The sequence below is a fragment of the Macrobrachium nipponense genome, chromosome 30 (genome assembly GCF_015104395.2).
Source record: "Macrobrachium nipponense isolate FS-2020 chromosome 30, ASM1510439v2, whole genome shotgun sequence".
NCBI lineage: Eukaryota > Metazoa > Arthropoda > Malacostraca > Decapoda > Palaemonidae > Macrobrachium > Macrobrachium nipponense.
The window spans coordinates 35020943-35033606 of NC_087218.1; the positions used below are offsets into that span (position 1 = coordinate 35020943).

At 42.1% G+C, this 12664-nt stretch overlaps 1 protein-coding gene across 1 annotated transcript in view; it reads right to left on the minus strand.

Annotated features, from left to right (window-relative positions):
- The window catches only part of LOC135202431 (activating signal cointegrator 1 complex subunit 1-like), a 326707-nt gene that overhangs the window by 198794 nt on the left and 115249 nt on the right, over positions 1-12664 (minus strand). The window contains exon 2 of the mRNA XM_064231827.1: positions 8029-8138. Coding sequence (XP_064087897.1) covers positions 8029-8138 — 110 coding nt within the window. The remainder of the gene's footprint in view (positions 1-8028; positions 8139-12664) is intronic.

A 12664-nucleotide genomic window follows, 5' to 3' on the forward strand; every position in this document is an offset into this window, starting at 1 on the left:
ATCGGCTGTAGGAGACGAAATGACAAGGTATATAATATACCTTGGAAATGACAACACCCCAGTGCAGTACGATACGTGAGTCAAGACTCGAGCGCAGCAAGCCAAACTTCAAAAATCTTCGGTATGGTGTCACGAAGCTAGAGTTGCGATAAAATTAGAAATCGTGGACCCATCGGTATATATTTTCCTTACTTTGCAAAAATAATTATCTTAATACGTTGAAATAAGTCTATCTATTCTAATGTAATTTATTTCAAGTATAGCACCTTTGAAAGGAAATGTTATTTATTGTTAAATAATCTGGCATCTGCATATGGCAATATTTCCATAAACGAACAATGAATTAAGAAAACTACGCCAATTCTTCGTTGGCCGTCTGTACCTTCTTAGTTAACTCAAGTGTTTTATTTATGTTTATGTCTGTGTTCAACAATGGTTTATTTATTTGCAGTGTACTACTGTAGTGGAATTGTTTACTGAATAAAACTTGATTTCTGGTTACACCGGGTTTACTTCAATTTATTCAGTAAAACAATCAATCCCCATGGAACGGTTTCTACGCCCTCCCCGGTTCGAGGTGGACCTGACTATGGCCCAGGCTGCCAAGGAGTGGACACTGGCTGAGGACATTTACAACTTCGTTCAAGCAGTGCAGCTGACTACCCCTACGCTTGACAAACTGGTTCTTCTCACTAACTATGTGGCTCCTAGTGTGTATGACTTTATTTCTGAGTGTGAGACTTATGAGAAGCCTGAAGAGGTTCTGACATCTTTGTACGTGAAACCAAAGAATGAAATATTTGCCAGACATTTACTGACCACTCGCAGGCAAAACTCAGGTGAGTCCCTGGATCAGTTCCTGCAGGCACTGAAGCTACTTGCTAAGGACTGCAATTCAAAAGTGTAACTGCGGAGGAAGCGTGTGACAGTTATGTTCGGGATGCCTTCATTATGGTTTGGTCTCGTGTGCAATACGCCAGCGTCTGTTGGAGAATAGGACACTGAACCAAAATACTGCTTATGAACAGGCCCGCACTCTGGAAATGGCCCAGAAGCATTCAGCCTCCTACTCTTCAGCAGAACCTGTCAATGCTGCTGTGTCAGCTGTGAGTCGAGAGGAGGAATCATCTAGTGCTGAAAATAACAGTGAGTCTGTTTCTGCTGCTACTTCTGGTGCTCGATGTTTTTTTGTGGGAACAACCGGCATCCCCGGACTCAGTGTCCTGCTAAAGACGCAGTGTGTTTGAAATGTAAGAAGCAAGGGCATTATGCTAGGGTGTGCCGCTCTGTGAAACAGGCAAGTGGCTCTTCTAGCCCAAAACATTCCGCAGCAATGCTAGCTTCAATAGTGGGGGCATCCCCTAAGTGTCTTGAAAAATCCATAACACCTCTCAAGCTTAATGGTAGCTCTGTCAGTGCCCTTATTAATACTGGGATTAGTTCAGACCAGCTTTGTGCGTCATGATGTAGTGGACCTAAACAAACTAACTATGTCTCCAGAGCATGGAAAAGTCTCTATGGCTGATGAAATCCCTGTCCTCAAACATATTAGGTCTGTGCAACTGTGGACTTGGAGTTGCAAGGAGAGACTTATCACGCGTGAACTCAAGGTGTTACAAAGCTTATGTAGTGATGTGATACTAGGGCATGACTTCCTGAGGAAAAACATTCTGGTCTGGAAATGGATTTTGGAGGAGAAAAAACCTCTCTTGAAGATATGTTCACTAGGTGTTGTTAAGGTGACCCCTCCTTTCCTTTTCAAGAACCTGCACCAGATTGTAAACCAGTGGCTAATAAGTCAAGATTATACTCCTTGAGTGACAAGAAGTTCATTGAAGCAGAGACTGAGCGTATGATGTCGGAAAGGATAATAAGGCCTAGTAAATTCTCCTTGGAGGGCTCAAGTGCTGGTGACATCAGGAGAATCAGAAAAAGGAGGATGGTTTATAGATTTACTCTCGTACCATAAACAGGTTCACTGAGCTTGATGCCTACCCCCTGCCAATATCGACGAGATGGTGAACAACATTGCACGGTTACAAGGTGGTTCAGTACCTTTAGATCTGAAAAGTGCTTACCATCAGGTTGCAATAAGAGAAGAAGAGAGACCATACACTGCATTTGAAGGCTGGGGGCAAACTTTATGAGTTCAGTCGCATTCCATTTGGAGTGAAAAATGGAGTAGCAGCTTTCAACGTGCTTGACGAAATCCTTAAGAAAGAAAAAGTAGTGGTACTTTTGCTTATGTTGACAATGTTACTGTGTGGTGAGACAGAGGAGGAGCATGACCAGAATTTACGGAGGTTTTTGAAGGTGGTGAGGAGTACAATCTCACTCAAAACCACAACAAGTGTGACTTCAAAGTCAGATCCATTAAATTATTACTTGGGTATTCAGTAACGGATGGGGAAATCAAACCCGATCCAGAACGCTTGCAACCACTGTGGAATCTTTCACCCCCTAAAGATGCAGCTTCTCTTCGCATGACCATGGGATTGCTTGCACATTACTCAAGATGGATACCAAAATTTTCAGAGAAAATCCGCCCTCTCACACAAGCCAATGGTTTTCCTTCGTCCACTGAAGCACTGCTAGCTCTCGGGAACTTGAAGAAAGACATTGCTAGTGCGGTGGTAATGGCCATTGATCCCTCCTCTCTCACTGTGGAAAGGACGCCTCTGATTATGCGATAGCAGCTACTCTGACACAGAATGATCGCCCAGTGGCTTTCTTTTCCCCCCCGCACTCTGACTCGCAGTGAACAAGGACATTCCTCAGTGGAAAAGGAAGCTTATGCCATAGTGGAGGCATTGAGGAAGTGGAGACACTAACTTAATTGGACACCACTTCAAGCTTATCCACTGACCAACGTAGTGTAAAGTTATGTTTGACTCTAAATCAAACAGTAAAAATAAAGAATGACAAAATAGCAAGGTGGCGAGTTGAACTCTCATGTTTTCACTATGACATTAGTATACCGTCCAGGAACAGAAAACATACCAGCTGATGCTCTCTCCCGCATCTGTGGTGCCAACTACTTCTGATAAACTCCGAGAATTCATGAAATCCTATGTCACCCGGGATATCTCGCATGATGCATTTTGTCCGGGGGCAGAATCCACCTTACTCGGTAGAAGAAGTGAGGAAAATTACCACCTCTTAGCCAAGTGTGTTTAAAGCTCAAACCTCAATTCATCAGAATCCTCGGGGAAAAAAACAACTGATCAAAGCAACCCAGCCTTTCGAGAGGTTGAACTTAGATTCAAAGGCCCCAGTTCCCTCTCAATCTAGAAACAAGTTACCTCCTCACTGTTGTGGATGAATTTTCAAGGTTCCCGTTTGTTTTCCTTGTGCTGATATGACCACTAGAAACTGTCATCAGTTGTTTGGTGCAACTTTTTGCTTTGTTTGGCATTCCAGCGTACATCCACATGACAGGGGTGCATGTTTTATGTCTGAAGAGCTGAAGGACTTCCTGATGAAGAAAGGTGTAGCTACCAGTCGCACTACCTTATAACCCTAAAGGGTGGGAATGGTCAGGCTGAAAAATATAACGGAGTTATATGGAAAACTCTGACATTAGCCCTTAAAGACAAGGAACCTTGATGTGTCTCAGTGGGAAACAAAAACTGTTCTCCCAGATGCTCTCCATTGTATACGCTCCTTGTTGTGCACTTCCCACGAACTGTACTCCTCATGAGCGCCTTTTTTTTTCCTGCATAGTAGAAGGTCCACCACCAGCCAAATCGTTGCCTACTTGGCTCATCCAAGGAGGGCCTGCTCTCCTGAGATGCCATGTAAGATACAGCAAGAAGAAAACGACCCCTTGGTGGATGAGGTTGAAATCGTAGAGGCGAACCCCGAATATGCGCATGTGAAGCTTCCAGATGGTAGGGTGACTACGGTTTCATTAAGACATCTTGCTCCTATGGCTAGTGACAACCGTGAAAGTAGAGATGCTGGGGTTCCTGTATCTCAGTCCGAGATTCCTGAGGAATTGTCAGCTGCAAATGCTCCTCAGGAGATTGCACGCAGTCTCATCCATGTGGATATGGCTTCTCAGCATGACACTCTTCAGGAATCCCGTACAGTCCCTCAACAGGTTAGCCTCACCTCCTCCACTTCGAAGGTCAGAGAGAGTGAGGAAACCTCCAAAGTACCTTCAGGGATTACTCCAAGTGAAACTTAACTGAGAAGAGGAGACTTGTGGTAAAAAAAAAAAAAATAAACCTGTTTCATATTAGTGGTCTCTATAGCTTTTGTTTACTTTCGTGGTTCCTTGCTGACATGTCTCGTATTACAGCTGTAGACTCGCCAGATTATGGTACATTGCTTGTTTCTTTGTATATGTTACTTATGACGCCCCTTTGCATGTTATATGCTTTGTGTTATATTCTTGGTATACTGTCTTTCATAGGGAGTGTGATATGTTTTTTTACCTTCTTAGTTAAACTCAAGTGTTTATTTTGTTTATGTCTGGTGTTCAACAACGTGTTTTTTTTTTATTTGCAGTGTACTACTGTAGTGGAATTGTTTACTGAATAAAACCTTGATTCTGGTTACACCGGGTTTAACATCAATCATCAGCTAATGCAACATGAGAAAAAAGAGTTAAGGCACTGAATCTGGTACAACAGGGGCCTAACCAAGGGGCTGACATATTCTGGGAAACTCCGTATGGAGGAGTTATGAAGTCCATTTGAACAACGTCTGTGAGAGAGAGAGAGAGAGAGAGAGAGAGAGAGAGAGAGAGGAGGAGGAGAGAGAGGAGAGAGGAGAGAGAGCGAGAGAGAGAGAGAGAGAGTGAGAGAGCGAGAGAGAGAGAGAGAGAGGAGAGCAGGGTGTAATGCTGTTGGATAGTTAATGACTGAATGGTTGTTGATAGGTTCTGGGCTGTTTGCTATTAGAGATCTGTGTTTTGAGTGAGAGTTTTGAGTCAGTCTTTAGTCAGAACTGGTGATGTTAAGTAGTGTCGGTAGAAGTTCTTTGAAGCATTGAAAGTCGGTTAGTTTTGTGTGTATTTGATTTTGTTGCTTGCTTGTTGTAGAGTTAATGTATTTTTGCTTTAGAGTTGTTGTGCCTGTGCTGTTGTCTTTGTTGTTATTCTTTGGTGTTGTTAGTGGGTGTGTATGTTGCCTTTTGTGCTGTTTTTTTTGTGGTGGTTGTGTTGTTTGCCAGTGGTCTTGGGTTGTGATTGTTCTTTTTTGTTGTTGTGTTGTTGAGTTTTTGGTTGTTTGCAATGTTGTTAGGTTGTGGTTGTGTTTCTTGGTTGTTTGCGGTGTTGTTTTGTGGTTTGTGTTCTTGGGTTGTTGTTGTTGAGTTGTGTTGTTGGTTTGGTGGTTGTTGTTGTTGTTGTCATTGGTTGTTGTTGGGTTGTAGTCCTTGGGTGTTGTTGTGTTGTGTTGTTGTGTTGTGGTTCTTGGTTGTTGTTGTTTGTGTTGTTGTTGTTGTTTATATCTCTGTGACCTCGACAGCGGACAGCACAGGATAGCCCTGAGTAACTGGATTGAATGGTAAGTGCATGTTTTGTTTTTTCATTTGTTTTTGTATAGTGTTGGTAGGTACATGTGTTTTGTTTTTTGTTTTGTTTTGTATAGGTGTAGGTCAACTGTCCTGCTGTATTTGTTGTGTAATGAAGAAAGTGTGATTGAGGGGGGATTTTGGCAGCTGGACTGATTAGGTATATGTGGGGGGGATTCTGCAGCTTGTTTTTGAGCTTGTGATTCCGCCGCATTATTTTTTGGCGCCCGAACAGGGACTATTCGTGAGGCAGCTGCAGGGCAATTGGGGTATTGAATTGTGTGATTGGTGGAGAAAGTGAGGATGGAAGGGTTTGAAGGAGATAGAGAGGCTGAAGGAAGGAGCTGAGGTCGCGAGGAAAGCTAAGGGAAGGCTGGAAGTGGAGAATGAGAGGTTGAGGGTGGAGTGTGAGGAGCAGAAGAGGGAGTTAGAGGAAATGAGAGGAATGTTAAGGAGTGCGAAAGTGGAAATGAAAGAAGAGGTGAAAGGAGCGAACGAGAGAATGGTTGAGAAAATGGATGACAAATTGGGGGTAATGATGAATGCAGTGCAAGAGATGATGCAGGAAATGATGAAGGGATTCGTGGGAGAGGGAGCTGTAGGAGGTAGGCCTACTGGGTCTTGTGATGGGCCAGGAGTGGTAAAGGAAGCAAAAGAGCGAGTGGATGAGTGTACGAGTGAAGAAGGGGATTCGGTTTGTGATAGGTAAGGGAAAGAAGGGGGGAAGACACAGGATAAGGATAAACCTGAGGACAAAAAAAAGAATAAGAAGTGGCTGAAGAAAAAGAAGAAGACTAAGGGAAAGAAGGTTAGTAAGGGTGATGGACAGAATGAGACAAGGTCAGAATACATTGGGGAAAGGGCTGAGAGTGATTTGGATAGCAGTGAGTGGAAACAGGTAAGTAGAAAGAAGAAGGGTAAGAAGAGCATAGTCAGGGGTATGGACGTAAGTATGGAAGTGGATTCGCTGTATTCGGAAGAGGGAAAGATGGGTCAGAATGGAAGTAGCGAAAGTGAGAGTGAGAGTGAGCGGGAAGTACGAAAGACTGTGTATATGAGAGAGGTTATTCCCGATGTGCACAATACGAGGAATATGGTAGTAGGGACATAAGGGACTTTTTTGAGGAATATGAGAGGTATTGTGAGGCAAAGTATGGGGATAACAAGAGAGTCTGGGCAAGAGAGTTAGGTAACTTTTTGACAGGATTTTTGTTGAATATGTATAGGGTAATTATGAGTGTAGGGAATGTGCCGTATGAGAGTGTAAAAGCTAGGATTGTAGAACAGGCAAAGAGGATAAAGAGTAGCGTTAGATATAGGAGGAAGCAAGATTTTGAGGAGGCAAGAATGGATGTTGGTGAGTCGTTGTCGATGTATGTCTGTAGGTTAGAAACATTAGCTAGGAAAAAGTTTGGGGATGAAGGGATAAATGAGTGTAAGGAGTTAGTGCAAAAGTTGTTGGCGACTGTACCAGAGAGTGTAAATGAGTTTACAAATCTGAAACGTAAGGAGAAAATGCGATGGATGAATGAAAGGTTAACCTGGAACGACATTTTAGAAATAGTAGAGGATTACGAGTTAGATAGGTGTATGAAAGAGAGTAGAAGTGTTAGTGTTAGGACTGAAGTAGCTGAGGTTGTACCGAATTTTAAAAGCTATAGGGAGGCAGTTTTGGAAGGGCCAAGGCGAATGGCAGAGCGAGTGGTAGATAAGAGTGTTAGGGCAAGTAATGTAAGTGTAGTTAGCCCTAAAAGAGATAGGAGTGCGAGTGTTAGAAGAGTAGGGTCAGTTAGTCGTGAGCGAGATCAGTGTTATAGATGTGGTAAGCCAGGACACAGGAAGAATGAATGCTGTTGGGCGTTAGGAGCGTGCTTTGGGTGTGGGCAAACAGGGCATTTGGTGAGTGAGTGTAAGAAAGATAGGGATATTAAATGTTATAGGTGTGGACAGGTAGGGCATATAGCTAGTGGATGTCGGGGTACCTGTATGAACATAGTTTGCGGCAACTGCGGGAAGAACGGGCATTATGCTAGGATGTGTAAAGAACAGCGTGCGAAATGTGTTGAATGTGGATTGGAAGGTCACGCGGCGAGACAGAAAACTTTGAAGTTGGTGTTGTATTACACCAGGGGTCAGCATTAAGCCTATTTTTGTTTGTACTGGTCAGGAATAAAGAGCTTCGGGAGTTGTTGTACGCCAATGATCTGGTGATTGATTATACAGCCAAAAATGAGGAAGACCAACAGAGAAGGGTTGGAGAGTGGCTGGAGTCTTCAGAGAGGGGTGGTTTAAAGGTGAATGTGAATAAAATGGAGGTTTTGGTGAGCAGTAGGGAAGATAGAGGTAAAATAGTAATAAAGGAAAGATGCTCGATTACAAAACAGGTGGAAAAGTTTAAATACTTAGGATCTAATGTAGGGATAACGGTGAGAAAGAAGAGAGACAGTAAGCTGTTATAAAAAAAAACTGATAAAAGAAATATATTCTGGGATAAAAGGTAATTCTTACCTATATCTCCTGTTTGGCCCTTTGGAGGAATGCGAATTTGTGTAAAAGTGTCCATTTCAATTCGCTTTTTGGTGGCACCTTTTGTTCCAATAATATAGGAGAAAAATCCACTGAAAAGGGTAAGAGTAACATAATATCAATCCTAGTTCAGCTGAGAACTACTATGAGATTCAGTGCCTTTTTCCCTGTGTTTTTCTGGAATAAAATTTTTTCTGTGCATTTGACAAAGATATTACTTAGCCATAGTATACTTTATATCCCTACCTAATTTTGGGCAGCATTCTTTATTACTTATATTAGAAAAATGTATATTCATAAGAGTAAAATAAAGCAGCCGAAGCCAGTGGCAGAACACCCTAATGTATGGGTTCAAAGTTATATGTGATGTAAGCATATGAGGTCCTGACTCCTCCCACAAGGTAATGATGACAAACAGCTGTCTCTGAAATTCTGAATGAATATTCATACCTTGTCAAGTCTTCAAGAATGGTGGCTATGATAAGTCATTGTCACCGTGGTTGCAGGACAGCTTTTGTGATTCAACTTGCACAATTGTTTAGAAGTGAGAAGGCTCGTGGCAAACCCTACGTAAGCTTGAACAGGTAAATGAATAATAGGGCCCTTTTTTGGGTAAGGAGTACACCCGGATATCCAAAGCTACCAAGTTTTCGTCGCTTGTTGACTTCCATAAGGTGCAGAAAGATGATTATATATGCTCTATAAAGCAATAGTTGTTGATTTCTTAGTAGAATATAACTTGCAGAACATTAAAACTTGCCTTGCCAAAATGAAAAAAAAATTCACGGGTTATAATACATCACTGAATGACCTCTATAGGTCCCAGTGCTGGGCTTGAAGTCTAAATTCTATAATCCAACCTAATCCTAAGCAATTGTCTATTTATTACAATGATCGTCACTGTCACATTAGGAAAAATATCAAATGAGATACGATGAATGCCAAAGTTTTCTTCACTTTTTTAATTGATTTTTAATCATACGTATAATTTTCAATGGAGAAATAGTGATAGAAAGTAATTTCTCGGATTACTTGTGGAAACCCTTTTCTTCAAGGATTCTAGCACTCAACCTCATGTCATAAATCCTATATACTACTACTACTACTACTACTACTACTACTACTACTACTACGATACTCACTATACTACATAAGTGTAAACAAGGAGTATTGTTTGTATTTCAAATGTTGCCAGAGGTGGAGACTTTTTCACAAATAGCCAATCATCGATGGAGAAGGAGGCAAGTTGATGACGTCATAAGTTACGTCATCATATCTTCGAAAGACATTCCTCTGAGTTTGCTGGTGAAGTCTACAAGAAGTCGGTGTTACTCTTATAATTACCAGAATTATGCAACTTTCGTAATACAGAATACAGTAAAAAATTAGGTAGGAATGTAAGATACCCTGTGACAAAGTGTCATCTTTGTCAGGTACGTTGATGAAATTTTATTTCGGGAAAACACTGGGACACTGGCTGTGAATCTCATAGTAGTATGCACAAAACATAAGTAGTTACTTAAACATGAAGCTTTCATAATAAAACTAATATTGAAATATAATTATCTGAACACCTGAATTGGCCCTGGTCACTGACCAGCCCGAACTATATCCCCACAGACTTAGCCATAATTTGGGTAATTTTAACTGCTAAACACAGTCCACTGGGTTACTTGCACTACTATTGGCAACACTGCTGCCAGGACCTGCTGGCAGAGCTCTCCCCACTCAATTGCCACATTCATCATTCACTGAAGAATGGAAGAGGATGGAAGTCATTCAGGTGTTCAGGTAAGTAATACAATATTAGTTTTATTATGAAAACTTCATATTGCAATACACTCCCTGAACAACTGAATTAGCCTGATTAACTATGTACCCTTAATTGGAGGTGGGATCAATCTAAATCAGCCTGACCCCTCCACTAAACATCATGGGTAACTCAGTTCCACCAACTATGCATCATGTATGTACACTCACCTATTTTATCAATTCTTCAGGTTAGACTGCAAGTGGAGAGAGTACCTCACGTCGGTCTCGTTAGTCAGGTCTCGTCTCTGTCAAGCTGACCTCCCATGTGGTATTCAATACCTCGCATTTATAGAGGGGAATTGAAGCCTCCCATGTGGCTGTCTAGCCTCTCATGTATGGAGGAGAAGTGGCATGAACAGTCCTTCAGGTTCTCCGCCGATTACCTGCAGGTGAAGAGTGTGCGCGAAGAGTCGACGAAGCCGTTCAGCCATGTAATCTGCCTACCATCTGAATTGATAACAAACACACAAAGAAAAAACTTAACTAAAAGAAATTGTAAAAACCCAAAACAAAACCCCAATACCTGAACCCCTAGTCTATGATACGAACGAATTATCGTATGAACACATTGGCCGTTACAAGGGGGCCTAGCGAGTAACACTCCTCCGAAGCAAACTGAACATCTTTCAGATAAAAAGACGTAAAAACCGACACCACCTCCCAGATTGCTGCTTCCAAGATAGCAGAAACCGAGTAATTTTTCAGAAATGCTGAACAAAATCCTCTAGCGAAGAAACCTTAAAAGCTCTCGGCAGGGGATTAATCTTGGACTCAGACTTGGCAACAAACTCTGGAAAGTAGGAAAGATAAATATCCTTACCTGAGAACGATACCCTCCTCACCAATGCCTGAATCTCTCCTACTCTCTTCGCTGTGGTAGGCGAGACCAAGAACAACACCTTCTTGGTCAGTTCTCTTAACCCTTAAACGCCGACTGGACGTATTTTACGTCGACATTTTTTGTCTCTCGGGTGCCGACTGGACGTATTTTACGTCGACATACAAAAGTTTTTTTAAAAATTCGCGGAAAAATACTTTTAGGCCTACCAGCCGAAAACTCTTGAATCACGCGCCTTGGGGGATGCTGGGAGTTCACGGATCAAGGTGTTGTTTTGTTTACAATCATTACGCAGGCGCGCAAGTGCGAATTTCTTTCTTGCCGAACTAAAAAGTATCTGTGGACACATCTCAAAAATTATTTAGTCACTTTTTGAACATAATTTTTGTACCATTTTAAATTAGCCGTTACCATGGAGTATTATATATGAAAATGTGCGCATTTTTATGTAGAATACAACAAAACAATACTCATGATTGAGCTTTTATCAGTTTTGAGATATTTTCATATAAATAAACGATAAGTGCAAAAATTTCAAACCTTCGGTCAACTTGACTCTACCGAAATGGTAAAAAAACGCAATTGTAAGCTAAAACTCTTATATTTTTAGTAATATTCAATCATTTACATTAATTTTGCAACTAATTGGAAGTCTCTAGCACAATATTTCGATTTATGGTGAATTTATGAAAAAACTTTTTCCTTACGTCCGCGCGGTCTCTTACGAAAAAAATCATACATGCGATTGTGGTAATGTTTGCACCATTTTCAAAATTAGCCGTTACATAAGTTTTATATATGAAAATGTGCGCAATTTCATGCACAATACAACTAAAACCAACTCATCATTGTAGCTTTTATCAATTTTGAAATATTTTCATATGAAAAATGATAAGTGACAAATTTTCAACCTTCGGTCAACTTTGACTCTACCGAAAAGGTCGAAAAATGCAATTGTTAAGCTAAAACGCTTATATTCTAGTAATATTCAGAACCATTGTTCAAGATACTGGCTAAATCCCAGCTCCAGACGGTCCAAGCCGATGCTTTTGACTTCTTCCTAGCCAGAAGGAACTGCCGAAAGCATGTCTTGCAGGAGGCAACTATCAGGCATGAGCCTAATAGACTCTTAGCTTCCAGCATGTGGGGTGCGGACCTCTTCCCAGAGGCCTCTGTGAATGAGGTGCACCACGAGGCTGCTAGGCTTAACCAGAGCCTCAGAGCCAGATGGGGCATCTCTTCCAAGAGGAAACAAGAGACCGCCCCTGCTGCTGGTAAGAAGCTAAGAAGACAGGAAGAAGGTTCCAACCTTACCAGAAACAACAGCAGCAAACAGCATTTTGTTCAGGCCGTCCCAGTTACACACAGGGACAGCCGTCAACCTCGAAGCAGACACAGCCCATTCTCCTGTTGTCTCCTCAAAGTCAACCTTCCACCTCTTATGCAGTCTCGCCGGCCTTCAATTCATTCATGTATGAAAGCCAGGCCTACCCAAACCTTTAATAGGTTCTCTAGGGGTAGCAGGGCGAGGGGCCACTTTCCGCCAGCGTGGCACAGGAAGAGCTGCAAGAGGCAAGCACTTCAGAGGAGGGGCGCGGAGGTCAACCCGCTCGACAACAGTGAGGCTCCCCAGGTAGGAGGGAGGCTGTTCCTCTTCCGTCACAGGTGGGGGGGTTCAGCAAATGGGCACAGAGCATCTGTCCAAAGGATTGGGTTGGAGTTGGATCAAAGATCCTCCTCCAATCAAATCATTCTATCAAGTACCATCAAAGGAATTGACAGATATGCGGAGGAACTCCTTCAGAAAGGAGCTATTGCGAGAGTCAAGGCATCAAAAATAAAAAAAAATTTTCCAAGGTCGCTTATTCAGCGGTGCCAAAGAAAAGGTGTGGCTCAACAAAAAGAAGGTAATCTTAGACTTGTCAAAGCTAAACTCTTTCATTCGTTGCGACAAGTTCAAAATGCTCA